The 22,190-nt window shown below is 30.6% G+C and overlaps 1 protein-coding gene across 2 annotated transcripts; it reads left to right on the plus strand.

Moving 5' to 3' along the window:
* The first annotated feature begins 3,348 nt into the window (after positions 1 to 3,348).
* Positions 3,349 to 17,639, plus strand: LOC132715206 (mucin-like protein). 2 transcript variants are annotated; one of them, XM_060698194.1, is made up of 16 exons: positions 3,349 to 3,629; positions 4,788 to 4,989; positions 5,959 to 6,149; positions 6,539 to 6,632; positions 7,658 to 7,739; positions 8,629 to 8,853; positions 9,357 to 9,534; positions 10,445 to 10,747; positions 11,938 to 12,105; positions 12,534 to 12,710; positions 12,957 to 13,160; positions 13,642 to 13,773; positions 14,124 to 14,261; positions 15,000 to 15,199; positions 15,916 to 16,310; positions 17,168 to 17,639. In XM_060698194.1, exons 1-16 carry the CDS (start codon positions 3,560 to 3,562, stop codon positions 17,358 to 17,360), a joined length of 2,952 nt encoding a protein of 983 aa, XP_060554177.1. In that variant the 5' UTR covers positions 3,349 to 3,559; the 3' UTR covers positions 17,361 to 17,639. The 2 variants fall into 2 exon arrangements, with proteins under 2 accessions (XP_060554177.1, XP_060554178.1); XM_060698195.1 differs by having other exon boundaries at positions 4,791 to 4,989.
* Positions 17,640 to 22,190: the final 4,551 nt, after the last annotated feature.

Raw genomic sequence — 22,190 nt, forward strand, 5'->3', positions numbered from 1 at the left:
ATATAAATCATATCAAGTAATAAAAGCGTTTGCGCGCTACACATTTTTTTCTATAATCTTCTTAAATAAAACAAAACATATTTTACCTTCGAGATGACGGAATGTTAAATAAACAACAACAACAACAACAACAACAAACAAAGAGACAGTCCGATTGTGACCTTTTAAGCAGGTACGGGATGGCGTAGTATCCTGCCGTTGTATATTATGTTAGGCGTCCTTAAAAAATAAAGGGCGTAACACTAAGATTGCTTTATTTCAACTATTTCTTTGAAGAAAATGAAAATGCTCTAAAAATAGCTCAGATTTTGAGAGGGATGTTTCAATCTATTAAGCAATGTATATACTTCGCTATATCGTATATTGAGAATATCACATGGTATGGTTTTAAACAGAATGTACTCTAAGTCACGGCAGTGTAAACGCCCCCTTAAGTTACTTCTCAATAAAAAAAAATACAAATAATAATAAAATGTTGATCTTAAATCAATATACTTCATCCTCAGTTTAATACTCAGCGTCTGACATGCCACAACACGATTTTCATACAATAACACAACACGAGAAGGAATATGATTTGTTATGTAAGCTTGGTAAGAAATAGTTTATTCTTACTGTATCTTTTTAAAAGTGTTCAGGGATTTATAGCTTAAACATTGAGTAGACAGATCAACAAGAGAAACAACATCACATAATAACAGCAAAGTGTATTTCTGTGCATTTGTGTAAGATGCGTGAAATACTTCTATATTTTCTGCAGCTGTTTTCGAAATTTCCTTTCTTCACGATTATTACAAAAACGTATCAAAGTAAGCTACGTATGACAATATATTCTAAATAGTTCCTACTTTAAAATTCACAGGATAAATGCATCTTTCAATGTAAGGCAATAATTACTTTAAATGTCATTGATTAAAAAGCCTGATAATCAGTAAATAGATGGCAAAACAAAAATTGTTTGAAATGATGTACTAACCAATTTTACTAAATTTGATAAGAGATGACACATTACTGCACTTAGTTGACGACATGTTTCCCTAGTCGTTACTGTAAAATTTCGAAACCCTAAACATAAGAAATAAAAAGAATGACAAATGTAGATTTACGAGATTGAGTTGAACCTAAAATAAGTGTGTTAAAACATCATTATCATTCTCTAATATAGCACAATATAAATTGCTACGTATTTGTTTAATTGAATTTGTTTTTTAAATGGTACTATACACTCTTACTATCGTTAACACATCGTAAAACGTGGCTGAGGAATTCAACAAAAGTTAAAATTACAGTAGTTAACATCGGCAAAAGTGTTCATGGGGCGATGATTATTGAACCTTGTGACACGTCTTGTCAAAATTGTATGTATTTATAGTGAGAACATGGGGCGGACCTTAAAACATGTTTATTTTGAGATCAGATCTACAATTTCTACAGACATTTATAAACTAGGCTGCGTAACTTAAGGTTGGTTGTACAGTATTGATATAAGGATAAAAGGAAACAACCTTAGCAAAATGGTGAAGTTGAAAGATGTATTAATATCCAGCATCTCAACACTTTAATATGTACATGTTACTTTTTATATATTTCTTGTGTTGTTTTCTACAGCTTTGTTTTTCCCTGCAATAAAATTATAGTCTACACAATGCAGAATGCCGATGCTCCTAGGATCATAATGACTCACATGAAGAAAGCAGTTTTCAAATAATGTAGCAGACTTTAAATTAAGTGAAGTAGCATGAACAAATATGGTTACGATAGTAGGCAGGAAGAAAACGAGAAAATAAACCCACAAAAACAGTTTGAAGTACATAAAGTTTAAAATAGCCTATAACCGCTGTGATATAAGTGATATCATTGGCTGAAAATATAGCCTTGTGGTTCGAATAAAACTGAGCTGAATATTTTCTCTATGGCTTTTATATCTGTCAAAATGCTTTATAAAACACTCACTCATTGTTTTCTTGGATGGCAATACTTCAAATTACAAAAAAAGTTACGATTACCCAATGAGAATCGTCTTTACAACAAATGCATTTTCATATTAGAGTTTTCATATATGACTAAGGAAAACTCAATTACGCCAATACCTATACGGATCGTGATACAATCGTTTTAAAAGTACAACTGAATAATTTATATTTTAAATTACTTTGTAAGTAAAATGCTTTTAATTTAATCAAGATAATGCATATTAAGTACCTGTGGGCAGTTAAGATGATAAAGGTTCAACATAAAAAACATGTTTGTAAGTTTTCTAAGTCGTCCTCTTGGGCTACATTACCACTTAAGTTGTACATGTATTAGTCATTTAATCTATTTTCGTTCATAAAGCAGACGATGCATAAAAGCAATACCTCAGTTATGTAAGCATATCTTGTCAAACTTTCGAAAAGTTTACATTTTGTAAAAAAAAAGCAAATACAAAAAACCTTAAAATGGCAACAACAACAACAACAAACAAACAGCAACGGCAACAAAAAACAACAGAAATCACATGTTTTTATCATGTTACCTGTTGCATATTAATATCTTTATGCATTATTTCATATGGAAAATTAGCAGATAACTATTACACTCTTTAATTTAAGGAATGTCATTTTTTCTGCCTGGTACAGAGGCATTTATAACAAAATCTTAAATGGCAGCAATTCTCAACAGTAAGTACAGGGTCGAAAATATGTTAAACAAGTGGATATATTCCTTTTTAAATACTACACTCACTTCATGAAAATGTTGTAAACATAAGTTAGAGGTACAATGGTTTAACAATATCAACCGGTTCAAATTTTAGAAAAGGTAATTAAAAATAAATGATTTAAGGGCCCATTATAATATGTGTATACTTATTCCATGCGTTTAGTGTTTATCAATTTGAAATTAAATTCACAGGGGCTTAAAAACGTGTTTTCGTGTTATGCTATTTGCTGTTCACTCTACATTCGTTTTTAAAATATATCGATTTTTAAATCTATTAAACCTTTTTTTAAATAAATATATTGAAATTCAAATGCCGCAAAATGATTCCAAAACTCGTTGAATACAATCTGTTTCAAGGGTTTAGCGATTCATAAGTATGACAAGGTTGAACATTGCTAACGTTTTGCAATAACTACAATTGATGATAATCAAAGGAAACATGTTTGTTCAAAGTATGATTAAGTTGTTAAAACACGTTTTGTCCTGTTGGTTATATCTATGACTTATCTTCTTTTTGAAACTCTTAAGTGCTCTTTTGTTCATCGTATCTTTTAGTTTAAGTGTTTTCTTCTACTTCAAATAATGTAATCATAGCACTATCTCTTTATATCAAAGTTAAATCTTCACATTTATAGAAAAAGAAGAAACGAACGACAATTGTTACTGTGCGGTCAAAGGTTTCAGTCCATAGTTCAGAAAACTATGTGCTTGTAAAATAATGTAAAACAAAAAAGTGGTAGGATATCAAAGTTAAGAATTTAGTTCTATAGTGACTCTATTTATACGAAATACAGATACGTATAAATATAAGTAACCTTTCTTTAGCAATACGATTTGCAATGAGTGTATACCCAGGACAATGAATCTACAATTAATTATACTATCAGCTTTAGTATTGTGGACTTCAAAACATTCAGGAGGATCAAAAGGTAAGGCATATTAGAATACATTGATGCTGAAGTTGCACTAGAGCCGGACGATATATGCAGAGTGAGTGAAAACGTTTGCTCACATTTTATCACAGTAGAACAGAGGTTCCTTTTTTCAACTTGTTCGTAAGTTGAAGTCTCATTATGATTGATATTCGTTCCTTTATATGTCATCTTTTTTATTTACGTTTTCTAATTCAAGCCGTTAAACTTCTTTATTAATAATTTACATTTGTATTTATTATTTTAATATTATTTTTACATAGTAAAATGGAAAAGGATTAATAACTCATTTAACGTGCTCGGAAATAGTGCACCAAATATCTCAAGGTCAATATTTCCTTCAATATAGTAAAATTAAGTGATTTTTTAATCAACAAATTGATATAAAATAAGTGAGGGATTTTGTATAAGACCAAAATGTGTTATTTGATAAAAGTGTTTTCATATATCAGTTTCAAATTAAAATCATTTTATTTTTCTAATTACACGATTTTCACTAATATCATTTGGTTTACCTTGTAAAAAGTAATATTGATCACCAGTTGTTTCCGGATATATAATACTTTAGTGTGTGTTGAAAAAAGTACAACAGTTGTCTGATGCAATGAATCGTAAAATGTGTTAAAGTATTGTCCATTTATGTCATTTTACAGTACGTTTTTTCTAAAAGACAGGTACAATTCACGAACAATTAATGAACATTCGTATTGTCATTATTGCGTTTTCTTCTGTGTTTGTACTGACATAGATTAAATTGAAAAATAGATTGAAGTATTTTTGTTACATGAGTTTACTCTCATTATAGTTTGTTGTTTGTTTGTTCTGGGTTTTACGATTTTAACACATTCTTTAGTCATATTTCGGCAGTCAAACCACCATACCGGTTTTTCTGGATAACTTCCCAGGAAATACCCAAATTTGCTGCAAATGCCCGAACACTTATCCACATGATTTCTGAATCAGAAAAATTACGCTTCGCCCAACCAGCAACCCCCAGATTGCTAATCCGATCCTCTTATTATTGAGCGGATACGTTTTTTAGCAGAACATAATAGAGTCTATTACGTTAATAATACATAAATTTGAAAATATAGAAATCCCCAGCTTTATTATCTTTTATACACAGTCCTTATATAATGTTTATTACTTATTCAGTAGTTGCTGGAGATGCCCTTTCATGTCAAGGATTTATAACTGATAGCGAAACGCGGGATCTCATCAACACAGCACGTGCGAGGACAGAATCATGTCCTTGTATAGAACAGATCATTGCAATTGACGACACATTTGAAAAGAAGAATAATTGTTACAAACAGTGGTTCTTTTCTGATGATGCTAAACAAGTTTGTTGCTACAGGTTATGTTCTTTAATATATTGTTTAAAAATAATTGTTTGCGTATATTAATGCTATGATTTGCTCGTAGGGAAACAATATCTGTATAAATTGAGTATCTGTTGATTCAGACCTATGTTATGTCTTGTTGGTACGTATCATCACATTCAATACATGTTGAAAAAGAATAAAAATAAAGTTACATTCCGGACCTAGGTTAAGGATAAGTTTTTATATTTCAACAGAGTCTTTCAAATAGAATGGTTTGGAAGCGTGCTATGTAAACTCTTCTCTTACAATTAAACATGTCTCGGTATAACTAAGTATAGTTCGCTTTACGCAAATTATGTAAGTGTTCGAGGAAAGGGCGAACATTAAAAACAAGAGCAAATATGAAAATTCTAACGACATGATGTTCTTAAAAAATCTTCAAACTTGTGAATAAAGGATAAAAGTTTTAGAAAATAATGTTCAGAATATTTGCCGATAAACTGCGCCATTTTGTAAATTCTCCAAATTAAATATCAAATATTTGTTAATATAATCGTGAAATATTATAAACATTTTACATGATAATATAACATTTTTTTCTCTGTAAAATCAATTTCTACTTAAGCATTGAATAATGCATAAATAAAAAAAACTTTTGAAACTCAGTTCTATTTTCAAATATGAGCAGTAGATTTTTACCTTGATACCGGAAACGAAAAACTCCTAATTTCATTACAAATTTATAAAATTGTTACTTTAAAGTAAACACTGATAATGTAATGTAGCCAGGATTAGTTTTCAGTATTTTGATCGATTTAACAAAACATTATCTTATAATTTGATCTTTGAATGGTGATGTACTTTGCCAGATCACGGTCGTATCCTAATTATGTGACTCAACCGAGAAATCTTTTTTCGTAAAATTCACTCCAGACCGTTCCTGTTCTCAGTTATAACTGGTTAGAGACTGGTAAGAAACTATAGGTCAAATATGTTTGCAGCGAAAATGGCCAACTACTTGTAGATGGTCCAGGGGCAGGATATTTTCTCCTCAAGACAAGAGAGGATTACATTGAACAAGCCCATGACACTTGTTGTGCGAACGGATCAGATGCATTAAGGGAATCTTGTGAGTCATTCTACCAAATGAATTCACCTGATAATTGTAGCTCTTACGTTCCGCCAGTTGTTTGTAAGTATTTTTGTTTTGTTTAAAGATAAAGATTCAGTGAATAGTAGAATTATTAGTATTTAAAAAACAAAGAACCAATATTCAAGCAAACAGTTTATTACAAAACTCTCTCTGTTAATTTGTTTGCACTTAATATATACTTTTCATAAAACTCTTTTGATTTACAAGTCCATTGCTATATGAACAATTTATTTTAACAATGAAAAAGGGACAAGAGGTTCGAGGATAGAAGGTGTGTCCATCGTTCTAATATTCTTGAAACGAAAGGAAAGAGTACTTTATTTTGAGTTGATATTGATAATTTGTTATGTCCCGTGTTAGTACAAAATAATATTAATATGATGTGCAATTTTAGTATGTGTTATTTTTACTTATCGTGTGATGTTCAGCAATTTCATCAGGAGATCCCGTCATACAAACAATAGATGGAGGAAAATATGATTTTAATGGCCATGGTGAATATGTATTTCTGACAGATGGGAAGTAAGTAGTTTAACCTATTTAGAGATAATTAGTAAAAGTTAAAACAAAAATTATTTAAATAAACGTTTTGAACATGGTAAGTTATGTTAAAATTTGGACAAACTTTGGTATTTGAGAAGCGTGTATATATAAGAAAAAAATCTATGATTGTAAAACATACAAATCGTATTTTAATTTAGAAATGTCCACGTTTAACTATAATTAGAGTTGTTAAATCTTATGACTACTAACATGTCTTCATCTAAACGTCATTTGAATAATCAGAAGTTATTGTAGAGATATAAATACTTCTAGTCTTAGATTTACTATCATTTACCTTTACTCTGTATTTATTTTTTTGATTCTACAATATTTAGTTTATAGCGAATATTTCATTGAAACAATGTTTGTCCTGCATAAATAGATCAATATTTCATTACTTTATTGCAAATGTGATTTCACAGGCGTTGTTTTTGACTGATTGATAATGTGTAGATTAGAATTTTATGAAATAACATTTTATATGCTATGTTCTGATGACAATTAAATTTTAGCTGAAATCAAACAAACATATTTTCTTTGAAAAATAAAAGATAGAAGCAAAGAAAATTCATGTGATCGGCATCAAATGAATAAAAAAATATAGTATTTTGATCAGTATCATCTTAATTTGTAGCAAGTATATTTTTGAAATCTTCGGGTAATTTTCTTTTAACACTGATGCTTGATAAATATGAAAATCAAACATTTCTATCTTGAATATACTTTTAAAACTATAATATAATCATCTGACTTTTGTCCTCGTTTGAGCGAAAGAACAAAACAATAAACAACAACAACATGCAAAATATGAAACACAAATCAACAATGAAAGGTATCATTCAAGGAACGCATACCCAACACGGGACCAGTAACACAGGGCCACCAGCAAAGTGCCAATCTTTTGCAGCAAGACAAAGGATTGCTATGTTTATTAAAGACAATTTTAAAAAAGGTTATGGCATTGTGAGCGACAAAGTATATTTGTTTTTCAATCTTCATTTTAGAAATTTTGAAATTCAAGCTAGAACAGAATATGTTGTGATGGGAAACGTTGATTCGACATATTTTTCTGCCTTTGCCTTACTAGTAAGTATAACCCTTACTTACCAGTGATGCTTTTTACAACTTATCGCTTAAATCACGACACAGAAGTGTAATAGACCCATTTCATAACAATTGTATTACACTGATGACGTCATTTGCATTATATGCAAAAGTAGCGTTAAAGATCGCTAATATTAGCGTCACATTAAAAGTGCGCCAACGGAAAATGACTATTTTTAATAGTTAATCGTTCATACTTAGATATATGATAAATATAATATTATATTCGAGTAGATTCAATACTACATTTATTGAAGTCGTGGAAGAAAGCAATCGTATGCTCACCAGAGAGTCTTGCATTATATGATTCCATTCAATTCGTTCTACAAATTCACTGTTTAATCATTCAATATCATCTATTTACGATATTATTTCAAGGAAAAAAAATCCTGACAAGTCTTTTAAAATTGCTGAACACTGATGTATCTGCACCTGCACATTTTATGTGTACAAATAAATGCACGCTTTAAATGAATTCAGTTTGCAATGCTGCGTTCTTTTTGGTTTGATAAGCTTACTGCATTTACAAAAAATTAAAGTGGGATGATAAATGTATAAAAAATTATACAGTATTTGTTAAAACCTTCACCTTTTAAATCATAACACACTGATCAATCCCCTCATTTTGAGTCGTCCATTGTTTAATATAGAATTAACGTGTTAATGTGTCTATGTTGCAAACCAGTTTTGTCATATTCGAAATTTATTTTTATTATTTTTTATTGACATTAAACACGTATTTTTCAGTCGGATGTGCATATCTATAAAAGTACTTTTACATTGTTATGTTTGTTAAACTTGCGATACTAAATGTTGACAGAAATATTAACAATATCTTTCATTCGTTTATTTTTGTACATGTATATTCCAGGATAAAACGTCAGACGAGCAAATAGAGCTCCATTATGATCGGGAAGCAGATGATATCAGATATTTTCGGAATGGTATATATAACAGCAAATGTAAAGCGTCATCACTGTTAGGACATGGAAGACCTTATCCTTGCGAACTTCCTCTAAGACCTAATTGTTTTGTGTTAGCTGGTGGTGGTAAAATAATTATACAAAACTGTGGCTTCAAATCTTATATCAAACAGGTATTTGTATGAAATTACTGTTTCAATTTTTTTTTTCAAAACATTTTTGTTATTTGTAAACACTTGCATTAAAATAAACGTCGAATGTTTTGATAGATTACAAGATATGCATATTGACAGCTTAATGTGAGTATAACTAAGAAACACAATATGTATCACTATGTATTATAAATAATGTAATAATTTTGTTGAATTTCTTAAATTAAATTGCAATGCCGTGATATGTGTGATTGAATAACAAATTAGTTGTCGGATTGTTAAAATGACCGCCTGCTAGTAAAGCGATCTTAAGGTTGACCCTTTTTTTGGAGCATGCCTCCTTAAGTGACACATATGCTAGCTAGTTCCAATAAATGAATTGTTGTGTTATTTGTTCCACAATTGGTTACCTAAATACATTTTCAATATTACTTATCAAACTTACACGTTCTTGTATTGAATTGAAATTTAAAAGAAAATTTTTTTTAATCGTGCGTTCCATTTTTTCTGTATTTCAACAATAGCTTGTATTTGGGACTGACAATTTCCTGAGTGTACAAATTATCAAAGACTCTAGGGCAAATATAACAAACATCACTGGTCTAGCAGGACATCGGGAGGACGGTTTCTACATTATGAGAAACAACACAAATGTTTCTGAAAATGCTTCTGCATTATCATTCTTTCAATTTGGCGAATCATGTATGTTGTTTCCGATTATTCTGATTTATAAAGATTCTGGCGAGCGTTTCACTATCATTCCGTAAGTTTTGCGTATCTTGTTACGTACATTTGGACTTACGCAAAACGTAAATATACGTTAGTTGCAGTTCACTAAACAGAACGTGCAATTAACGCCAGTAATAAGGGAGCGTAATTTTACGTTTAAGCTTACGCAAATGCGTGGCTAAGAAAGTTTAGAGAAACGCAAATAAATACTTTAAGTTCTGCTTACGAAAGAAGTTACGTTCAAACTCGAGTTACAATAACGTTAGTACGTTAGTGAAACGCACCCTTGATGTATATTATATATTTATCTAAAAATGTCATAAACACTTTACAACAGAGCAGTTATATTAATATCTATATTTTAAGTAAATAATAATCAACTGAATGTTTGTTGTTAATGAGCATGTTTGTATGTTTATATTTCACTATAAAGACACCAATTGTATTCTCGGGCGGATATTGTGACTTCATTTAGTTTACTCGTTGACTTTACAGGAGGTGATAAATTGGAAACATGTAAATTTTTTTCTTTTCTTTTTAAATTTTTATCATAAAAGTTAACATCATTTAAGTTTATTTATGTGATTAGTATGTGTCCATAGTTATACTACGTGTCAGAATGATGATCAATTATCATGAAAATCACCAGGTATTGTGATGTGAGAAGATAATCAATTGTCGACATTCGTATTTTATAACATACTATAAATCGTAGTTATACAATGAACATTGATCTTACGTTTTCTGTTATGGGTATTGTGAATAAGAGGTTTTCAATAATTCTACATTTGAATGTGATTTGACGTACAGAAAGGAATTAACAAAAGTTCAGTTTGATGAAACCACATACTTTTCATGTTTCATTTTGTTTATTTATTGCTAGGGTCATTACAGAATGAGTCGGAGAGTGTTTTCATGTATAATGAGACTGGTGAAAATTTTACAATTTACAACACATATCATACACGTCCAGAGTTCCTTGAAGACAAACTTGGCAACCTGACAGCATTGTTCGAAAGCTTTCCACCAGATAATATTACACTTTTCAACAAAACTTGTAGAAATTATTGGAATAAGGAACACAATAAACAGTGCCTTCTTACTATTGCAAGGACAGGGGATTATAGCCTTGGATTAGATGTAATGCTTAAGGCAAATGCAACACATTACAAATGGGAAATTCTCCGTAATATTTTTTTTTTCAAATAATACAACTCCAATTAACACAGAAAGTCTGAATTTACAAACGCAATGATAACTTTTATTGATGATCATATATTTTAACTTTATAATTTGTTTCTTATTTCTGAAGTGTGAGACCCAGAATTTTCATGCACATCTTTCAGTCCATTTATAGTTTATCGAAATCGTGAATAGGCAACCAAAACCCATCTATATTTTACGACAGAAGAGAAAAACGTAAGATTTTTTAAAGTTAGAGAATCTATGATGTACAGTCGGGTAACTCTTTTTATGATTACTGTTGTTTATACATTTTTGTATAAATAATGTAATAGATTTTGTTTCGACTTTCATGACACCGTTTTGGTTGGCTACAACGCGCCTATATTGAGTAATTTATTATTCTTTTTTTTATCAAAAAGGTGAAATAGTGATCAACATTACAAATGAATTATCTGTTTCGACTTTGTAGTCATGTACAACAACAAATACATAACTCATAAGAGGATATTAAATGAATGTAGATTTAACACTAAATATATTAAACGAGTTAAATAAAATCATATTGTGCGTACCTCACGTGAGTATAATATTGTTGTATGCAATAATTCAATAAATCAAGTATTGAATCTACACGGATATAATGTTGTATTTATCACATACCTAAAATGAAAACGGTTTATAGCTTAGCGTCATTTTTCATGGAGGTGTATGAAGTGTAAAACTAATATTAGCGTGCTTTTACGCTATTATTGTATACAACGTAAATGACCTCATGTCAAAGTGTTATTACAATATTGTACTATCGGTTTTATTAAATGCGTTTGTTACACACTACGGCTGCGGCTTATGTGATAAATATAAAGTATCTCGGAGTTGTTCCGACATTTTTCTGCGGGTTGATTGAAGTACATCGCAAAAAACTCAATTGCTACTATCGAGCTTTACATTACACTCTGAAATATTCTGTATTAAAATGTAGAGTCAGTCAGTTCAGAATCCTGGATAGTTAGTATCTTTAATTCTTAATAAATTTTTAATATTGAATACATTTGTCTTACAACTGTATGGTGTAATAAATTCATATTTTTTATATTATTTACCTATGCATAATGCTTTACTGTGTAGCTTATTTGAAAGACGTCCATTGATATATTTATATAACTATCCTGTATTTCGTTTTATTTACTTCAGATAATAAAGCTCCAATTGTATCACCAAACTTTCCAGACATAATCACTGTCAATATTCACTCAACATGGACCATTAATCTTACTGATTATGTTACCGATGATAATACACCCCCTGAAAATCTCGTGTTCGAAAGTACCACAAATTTATCAAGGAATGAATATACAATAAGTAATTAATATTTTTATTCAGAATAAACTTTATTCATTAAAATAAAAATAGATTTAAATCAGAGTGATTTTTGGTTGCTTTTTACAAAACTAATAAAAACAGCAAAAACACCCCAAACAAAAAATTATTAACCAAAACAATTATTGTGTTTTACTTCACAATTTTGACGGGAATAATATTAAAATGTGTCAAATATACATAAAGGCTAAGTGCACCACTACCTTAGTAGCTTTAAACAAAACATCTGACAACTACTTCATGGCTTTAAATTTTTGGTGATCAGTTTTCAGTGGTTTAGAGAGTTGTTACATGCGCTTGCCAGCAGGAGGTCGCTTGTACGAATCCGAGCCACGATGTTTTTAGAGAAGAGAAAATATTGATTTACCTGCTTTTTATACTATATCACTATTGTATACTTGGTATTTCAGACAATGGAATTTTTACATGGAACGTTGGCACTGGTTTACGAGACTTATACACAGGCATAAAATTCACCGTATACGACACATTAAATGCTAGTTGTGTTTTCAGTTTTTCAATCAACTACTGTGGATGTAGTGAAGTTTCGTTTTGTTCATTTAATGGTACTACTGACTATCCTTCAGGTAATCATGCTCAGTTGTTTGCTTCTTTACTTTGTTTATACTTTTCATTTCCCAAAAAACTAAAATAAATGAATAAAAAATGAATAAAAATAAAAAAAGAGAGAATTGGAAATAGTACCATTTACTTGAAGTTCGAAGTAAAACGTTATTGCTACATGAATTAAACTATTAAATTCCTAACAATTTTATCCAGATATTGCATACACTAGCTACACGAATAAAACTATTAGTCGACGTTTTATTCAGATACTGTGGTTAAAGCATCATGTATTTGTCCAGCCTACACTAGCGGATTGTATTGCGAAGATATCATAGATCTTTGTCCTAACTTTAACTGCTACAATGATATTTGTAATGTGATTGTTTACAAATCAAATCCTTCGTGGCCATGCGGTCCTTGTCCGAAGGGAAGGGAACATTGGATGCCTGGATATAATCAGATATGCACAGGTATTTTCATAATACATATTCAAAATTATTTGAAACAACATGCGCATTGTTTAGAGACTGCTTTATTTATGCCCATATGATATTGATTATGAAGTTGTTACAAATACCAATTGCTTAATATGTAAATGAAATATGTAGACATACTTGTGTCAGGATAACATTTCAAATGCTCACAAATATATTACTTACTAACATGAACAAGATTGGAAATGAAAGATCTATTGTTTTAAATGCTTCAGGTTATTACTTATTTCGTTTCATTAAAAGATATATATTTGTGAGTGCCTTGCCGTACCATAAAACATTCATCTCGTATGTTTCTGAATAATCTTTTAAATTTAAATGATGTTTTAAACGTTAGCTTTATTCAATAATTCAGAAAGAAAATAAACACAAAGTTATCTAAGAATTATCAAATCTAATATATTCTATTAACAAATTCTATTATACTTCCCACAAATTACGAAACTAATTCTTATAGATATTGACGAATGCAGTGTTGATTATGCTGGAGCTGACAAGTGTGAGCAGAATTGTACAAATAATGACGGATCGTTTAAATGTAGCTGTTTCAATGGATATGAATTAAATCGAAATGGCTATTCATGTGATGGTAATATGTGTGATATGTTATCAATGTATTTTGTAACTTTAACTTTAAATCATATCGAACATTATCAGATTTTTGTATACAGATTCAGGTTAAATCAATTCCTTCATAACTGAAATAGTAGCCAGGTAGCTTCATATAAGGAAAGGAAAACAGCTTGAAATTGATTAATTGTTGTGTCTATTAAATAACGCGATAATTTTAACTCCCTTCGGTTGTTGTCAATTTTTGCCAATTACTACTTCAAAATTAGTATATAATGTAAATTTAGATAATCGCTATGACTTTTGTTATCATGCAAAAATGCAAGGGTAATTATAAGCTGTCAATACAGTAATTTCACTATATTTTAGATATTGATGAATGCAGTAGGGGAATTCGAGTGTGTGGAAGTACAGAAATCTGTGTGAATACTTTGGGAAATTCGTCATGCTTATGCGCTCCGGGATTCCAAAGACTTAGTGATAAAACTGGCACCTGTGTAAAAATTGGTACATTTTTTTATTATTTCTAAGCTATCAATATGGCCATCAAAACATACATTGTTCTTTTAGATCAGTCGTAAGAATACAAACAGACCCCACAAAAAAATTGAAAGAATAGACATGAAACAGTCAGAATGATTTATAGTTTTTATATTATATTGTGTCCACTTTTGTTTGTTTTATAGTGGTAGGTAACCAACCATGCATTTTATGATTACTGTTGAATGGATATTATCTTAAAATGTCAATATGAATCTGAAAAAAAAACTGTAATGAAAAGTCAAGACGGATATATATATTCAATCTTTGCTTCTGTATATTTTGTTTTTAAATATACATGGATGTTTTTATCATGTATATGCATTGATGAGGTGTAAATAAAGATACTATTACTTTTAATGAAATTGGTGAATATACATTTTGTATATAGATAACGATTTTTTTCTACTAAAGAGAAGTAGGGACATTGTTTCTGCATTCGCATTCATTTTAACAAACTCACGATTTAAATTTTACGAATTCTGATTTCATTACATGAAGCTTGTATCTTGAATTCCTTCATGAAGTGTAAACCTTAAATCATTCAGAAAATTGAAATTATTAAAACATAAATGTGTGTGTTTGAATTAATAGATTCTGTATACCAACCATGCATGATTAAAGTTGAAATCATAAAATCGTAACTTGGAAATCATTGAAAGTACATTCGGTACGTCGAAGTTACTTCATAAAATGTCGTTACAGGATCTGTTGAGGACGCTGTTCAAGTTAAATGTTCCGATTCACAATGGGATGTTGAAGTCGACATGAACATACTGCAAGCGCAGTATCCAGCCATTAAACCCGTTGACATTTTCCTGGGAAAAGCTAAATGTCTTGGAAAGCTGGAAGGGTCTCTTCTGAAGTTCCGGTATGACCTAAATAGCTGTAAAACTGCAGATATGGTAAAAAAAATCACTTCATGGTGAACTTTATCTTGAATAACATGTATACAATGTATCTGTTTATATTTCAACTGAACACACTTACATTTACTTTATACATTTATTATTTTACATTATTCAAACATGCAATGCTTTATCTGTCGGAAGAGATAAAGAACAACTAAAAGAATAATCGAATTTTTATTATCTCTTTTGAAAAGCGATTCAGCAAACGTATATCTGTTATTTGACAAACATTTATTAGAATCATAACACTGAATAAAATGTGAATTAGCTGCCATACGTAACATAGGAAGTCATTATTTTGTGCATTTGCAGCGCACCTTATCTGAAATTAACATACATATCTTCATATATTTCGGAACTTAGATATAAATGTTATAAGAATACATACAAATATTTATATGATTACAGATAAGCTAATTTTGTATTATACCAGTCCAAATGTGAATGATTTCACGATCAAGATCATCATTGTAAAATTGAAATAAAGTATTGAAATAATGATTTTATATTTAATTGTTATTTAATTGCTATTTTCAAAAAGATGATAAATAGCGGTTAAACAAACATTGTCAGCTATCTATTCCAACTAGTCTTGTCAAATTTCCTCTAGTATTGAACATAACTATGTTTTACCAGAAAGATACGTATATAAATATGCTACTGTATATATGTAGACTCGATGTGCAATCAGTATTTTACTTTACTTTCAGACTTCAAGTATAACGCATATTTACAGCAACAAATTACTTTACGTGATGTTTGATCCTGTGATACCATTCCTCATTAGACGTCATATTTGGACGTTCATTGTGGAATGTGACGTAATTAGAGGTGGAACAGGGACGTCACATTTACATCACGGCATCGAGACGCACCATTCAACTTATGTGAAGCATTACAATGTCACCGTGCAGCTCTATAGTGACAGGGGTTTTCATAATCCCATTATTCCAGAGGCCAGTAACATACATGTTGGGGATGACGTGTATGTGAAGGTTTCTACAAATATTCCCGATTGGAATACAAAGATGCGACTTCATACGTGCTTCACAAAACCAAACGCCAATGCAAAAAACGATAAAGATATCATATTAATAAGCAATGGGTAAATGCTATATTTGATGTCTTTCTTTTAAAGTATTTAAAGCGAAATGCCTCTAGATTATTAAAAAAATCCTTGCATTTATAGCCAAAATAAACTCAAGTTTGTTATGTAAACAAATATATATAAAAATGCTTCACAATTGTTTTGTAAATATAACATTAACATGCTTAAAAGCACACATAGTAGATAAGTTACGTTTAAACCCCTACGTACTATTTGTAATCACAGTATGTGTACTAAGGGTCATTAAACTACTGCTAGTTTAATTTTTGAGAAAGAACCAATAAAACATTATCTGTAGTAGGTGATAACGATTCCAATTTACAGTGTTTGTATTCATTAGGCAAGCATTTCCTAGATTTTAAGTCATTTCTGCAGTTAAAGTTTATCATACCAAGATATATATCATTGAAAATATATATGATTTTCGAGAGCAAAATATCTAACATCAACGTGCAACTTTGAAATATTTTAATGCAAACTCTGAAGTTATGAGAATTGAGTACCGCTCAAGCCGGTGCTAGGGGGCGTGAGGGATGTTACACATTTTCATTATCCCTCATGTACAGACTCAATCAAACCGAGTCTGCAATTCTCTTGTAATTTTGTTGTGATTAATGCTTCCGAGGGATCACTTTGTTTCCAGATTCTGATAACATTTACTATTCTTATAACCAATTTCCCACCATTTACTAACAGAGTAAGAAACATATGTTGCATACATGAACTGGCCATTCTGCTTCATCAATAATAGGTGTCTATTTTTTTCAAGTTTCCACGAGAATAACAGAAAATCAAAGGCGTTCTTAGCAGATTATTGTATTCATTTTTTAAATGTTTTTATTTTATCGTTACAGTTGCGAGGTCGACAGTAGTACACACATTATTTCTCAGTCAACGCATGAAACAAGTTTTGTCTTCACGGACTTTGAGTATCTAACAAATGACGAAGGCTTAGACATAATCTGTAACGCAACATTCTGTGACGCAAGGGATTACTCACCCGAATGTTCTCAGTCATGCTCTCGTGGTCCTGCCATTATCGGATGAACAGTTTAATCATAATGCATATTATGTTGTTGATTTTGTTGTTGTACTATAATTTCGTTTAAAGTGACTCCACTGAGGGGTTTTGGCTTAACAGTACTTGAAATATTTTTTCTAGATAAATATTCAGTTTGATGTAGTTCTATAACAATAACCTGTCTAAAATAACATCTCATTCGGTCATTCCATTTTTCCAGAATAATAATGTTAGTTGTAAAATATATCCAATATATGATACGAGTCGCAACGCTTTTCACTCAAATCGGTCTAAGAATGGCAAAATAGTAACATAATTTTCAATTAAATTTTGTTGTATACAATTTTATTACATTTTGCATTATCTTTCTGTTGTAAGTAGCCCTGGTGATCTGTGTTAGCAATTCAGATTTTATGTTTTTAGGTCTTTGGTCCCCAGTGGAGTTCCTTTATACATTTGATCATAATTCATATTAATTATATATTTAATCATAATCCATATTAGCTTTGTTAAGGCTTTGGTGGTTCTTTTATTATCTAATTAATATTTTAAATAAAACCCATATAAGCTTTGTCGATGAGTTTGCGATCCTTTATATATTAATTATCACCCATATAAGCTTTGTTTATGCTTTCGTGGTTCAAATATTATCTAATAAATATACTAATTATAATCCATATAAGTATTTGCATAATTTCGTGGTCCAGCACATCTGATGAATATATATATATAAATAAGATCCATATAAACTTTTTTATTGCTATCATGGTCTTACTATTTTATTAATTATAAACCATATAAGCTTAGTTTATGTGTTCATAGTCCAAACAATTATCTGATAAATATATCAATTATAATCCATATAAGTTTTGTTTATGCTTTCGTGGTCCAACAATTATTTTATTTCTATATTAATTATAATCCATATAAGCTTAATTTATGCTTTCGTGGCCCAACAATTATCCAATAAAATTTTTAATCATAATCGATATAAGCTTTGTTTTTGCGTTCTTTGTCCATTTATTATCTGATTATTATATTAATTACAATCCATACTAGCCTTGTTTATGCTTTCGTGGTCGAGCAATTATCAAATAAATGATTTATTCTTAATCTATGTAAGCTTTCGTGATCCAACAGTTATGTTATAAATATTTTATTCATAATTAATATTAGTTTCGTCGAGGCATTCATCATCGCGGCGAGAAAAAGTGCATAAAATATCTTGAAATCATTGGTTGGAATCGAAGGACTTTGTCTTAGAAATGGTAAAATTTAGTCATCGAAATAACACAACTCATGTAGACTTATGAAACCAGATATCGGGAAATGTCTCACTTCCTTTTCACTTCAACACATCGACAAAAATCAAAACAATTAATCAATGTTAGATACAAATAGAGTCTACTTAGTTTCATTATAATATTTAAAGGTATATAACATATAGGATTATCTCGATTGTTATATGTTTTGTTTTGTTTTGATTTATTTTATTTTCCGGAACTTTAAAACAAAGTTAAATTAAAAAAACAACAACTTTACAAACATATCTCAGATCGTCATAATTGTCAGAATAAACAACGGTTACATAAGAAAAACAAAAAGAATAATACGTTAAGTAAAAGGCAATCTAAGGCATGATAATTGTTGTTTATAGAATGTTTCAATATGTTTTCATTTATCAAAAAAGAATCGTTTCTACGTTGATTGTGAAAAATAAGAAAAAAATGAGTGCAATATTTTGATGATTATAAGTTAGTCTATTGCACAGAGAAAGCATTAAACAGTATGAATAAAAAATCTGAATATGTTTTTTTTATAACTGTTCATCTACGAGGGTTGTTCGGAAAGTTTTGAGACTGGGTCAATATTTAGCGTTGGAAAAGATAAAATCAAACAAGAGTTTACTATGTTTTACTTTAATACCTCATCTATTATAGTGTAAAATTTCATAACAATAGCTTCATGTATACAAAAGCTACAAAGCGTTAGGCACAGACACTACCGGTGACCTGGCGCACGCAACGACGTTATCCGACGTTATATTTCCAGAGTTTAACGTCACCGTAGAAAAGTCAACTGCTGCTCCTTTTCAAAGTATCTTCCTTCACAACGTACACATTTCTCATGCCTCGTAACATATTTGGCGAATACATTTCTATACCAATCAGATTTAAATGTTGCAATAATGCTCATAACTCTAGAGCGCAGTTCAACTAGGTCCTCAAACCGGATTCCTCGTAGTTCGGATTTGATGGCCGGAAAAACGGAAAAGTCGATTGTGGCCAGGTCGGGTGAGTAGGGTGGGTGAGCGATGCGGTTAAACCCGAGAACATCAAGTTCCAGAGAAGTGGCAGATGCTGTATGCGCAGGCGCATTGTCTTGATGTAGGTAGATGTTCTCCAGATTCGCAAGCATTTCCGGCCGCTTCTTACGGATAGCGTTGATCAGTTCGCGTTTCTTGCAAGTGTCAGTTTATCGTCGCTGACGGATGGGCGACCGCTCCTTTCCTTGTCTTTTGTTGACTTTCTGCCATCCCGAAACTCTTTATGCCATCTAAATACCAATGGTCGACTAACAGTACGTCCGTTACATTAGGTAGAAAGATGATTGTTTTAGAAATGCATGTGCGATAATGTGTACAACTTCTTATTTGATTTTTTTTCCAATCATATAATAACTTTCTGATTTCGTTTACTTCTGCAATCACGTTCAAATTTCGTTACATTTAAAGTAATCAGAGAAAATCAACGATGTTTTTCGAGTAATATAATTGTGGCTATGGCGCATCACGTTTTATATCACCTTATTTTATGTGTATAATTAAAAAAAATAATCTAAAAAAAAACAACAATAAAAACAAACAACAAAAAGAACATGTGAATAAAAAAAATATAACGCATGTACATGTAGCCACTTTCGCTTGGAATACATTGAAACCATTTTGTTATCTACTTTAAAATTCTTTTTCAGAATTAAGACAAAAATAATGAAAACATTAATTTAAAAATGGATTTGTTCCGTGTTGACATTTTATCTGACGTGCATTTACATTGATAATGTGACATTTCTGATATATCTTATATAGATACACTTCTGTTCTTTCCTCGACGTTTCTGAAACATGGTAACCTCATATACACGTGTAGTCCCTCTTCATGTTTGATATGTTCAGAAACAAAAATAGCGATACTAGGTGTTGACCATTTTACTTCTTTAAGCGAATATGACTGTACAGTAGAAATTCGGTACATCGAAGTCGATGAGACTTTCGTCTTAACCTTGGGACATCAGAAATCCAACTTATGTATAGAGCTCAATTTTCTGACACAATTTTGTGATCGCCAGGTTAACAGAGGGCTTTTAAAAGAAACAAAGGTACGAAGTATGCAGTAAATATACATAATGTGACATTAATACGGCAGGTTTTTCGATGATAATTATGAAGGAAATTCGTAAGTTAGTTTTCGAATTGTATTCCGACAATTAGAGTGTTCACGATCAAATAATATTCTGACACAGAAGAGCGCAGATGAATTGATAGAACCAGCGGCTGCATAATTAACACTTGTCATACAAGTTGATCGGTAACCATTATCGCAGCGAGAAGACAAAAGATGTGAAGGTGTGGAGAATGTCTCGAGATCAAATGTTTAAGTCATTTAAGGGCTTCGACTTATAAATGGTAAAAATTGTATACAGAAATAACTTTACTCACAAAAGTTCTTTTGAAAAAAGATATTGAAAAAAAAAATCAGATTTCAACGCCTACTCAAATCGACTTTTCAAGTTTGATACAAATAAAGTTTACCGTAGAATATTTAAAGGTATTTTAAATATAGGATTATCTCCCTTTGATTGTAATATGTGTGTTCTATTTTTATTTTCCAGATCCTTTAAACAAATATACACTAAAAAAACCTTTTTTTAAAAACACATTTCAAATCGTTTTGATTGTCAGCTTCAAAACTTCAAATTACATAAGTCTTTAATACACTTGCATTTTCATTTTTTATATCTGACTTAAGAAAAATATATTACGTCAAGACCTGTCAGCATTGCAGTATAATTGATTTGAAAGTACAACTGAATAACTTATATCTTAAGTTACTCTGTTAGTACAATGCTTTTAATTTAATCAAACAGTGTATAGTATTTACCTGTGAGCAGTTCAGATGATAAAGGTACAACACAAAAAAACATGTCTGCAAGTTTTCTAAGTAGTCCTCTTGGGCTACATAACTATTTAAGTTGTACATGTATAATTCATTTAATTTATTTATCGTGCATAAAGCAGACGATGTATAAAAGCAATATCTCAGTTTTGTAAACATATTGCATCAGAATAGTGTGTAACAATGAATCCCTAAAGAACGCACATAACGACAAAAATGAAAATGTTGCAGGATCGGTTTGATTGAGCCTGTTCATGAAAGGTAATGGAAATGGCAAGTTGCCGCCGTCCATGTCCCCTATCACCGGCTTAAGCCTTATGCAACAATTAATATAAAATGGTAAAATTTGGAATTTTGAAAATCCCCAGATGTGTTTTCATACGGCGAATATCGTTGAACCTTCAATGTGACACGTGAAAAGCGGCGTATGGCCCCAAGAAAAAAAATGCATGTGTCCTATACGAGAAAATATTTGGTGGAAATAAACGGAATTATCATTTTGAAAGGGGATCAGACTTTGTTTTCGAAAACACAAAAAACAAGAAGTATCTTTAAAAATATACTCGGCCGAAGTCAAACATGTTAACTTGCATAGGATCAGCTACTACTAACCATGCTTACCACAAACAAACATTTTATTCGTCCTTAATAGTTTTATTTCAGTTCATTTTACCCGCAAGGT

This window comes from Ruditapes philippinarum, unplaced genomic scaffold (assembly GCF_026571515.1).
Source record: "Ruditapes philippinarum isolate M1 unplaced genomic scaffold, ASM2657151v2 ctg2732_1_1_1_1, whole genome shotgun sequence".
NCBI lineage: Eukaryota > Metazoa > Mollusca > Bivalvia > Venerida > Veneridae > Ruditapes > Ruditapes philippinarum.

Bases quoted from the DNA above. Each gene is read 5' to 3' on its own strand.
- LOC132715206 (XM_060698194.1), top strand. From the start codon at position 3,560: ATGAATCTACAATTAATTATACTATCAGCTTTAGTATTGTGGACTTCA. The intron at 7,740-8,628 runs GTAAGTATAACC...TGTATATTCCAG, and splicing joins TTTCTGCCTTTGCCTTACTA to GATAAAACGTCAGACGAGCA. The intron at 8,854-9,356 runs GTATTTGTATGA...TTTCAACAATAG, and splicing joins TCAAATCTTATATCAAACAG to CTTGTATTTGGGACTGACAA.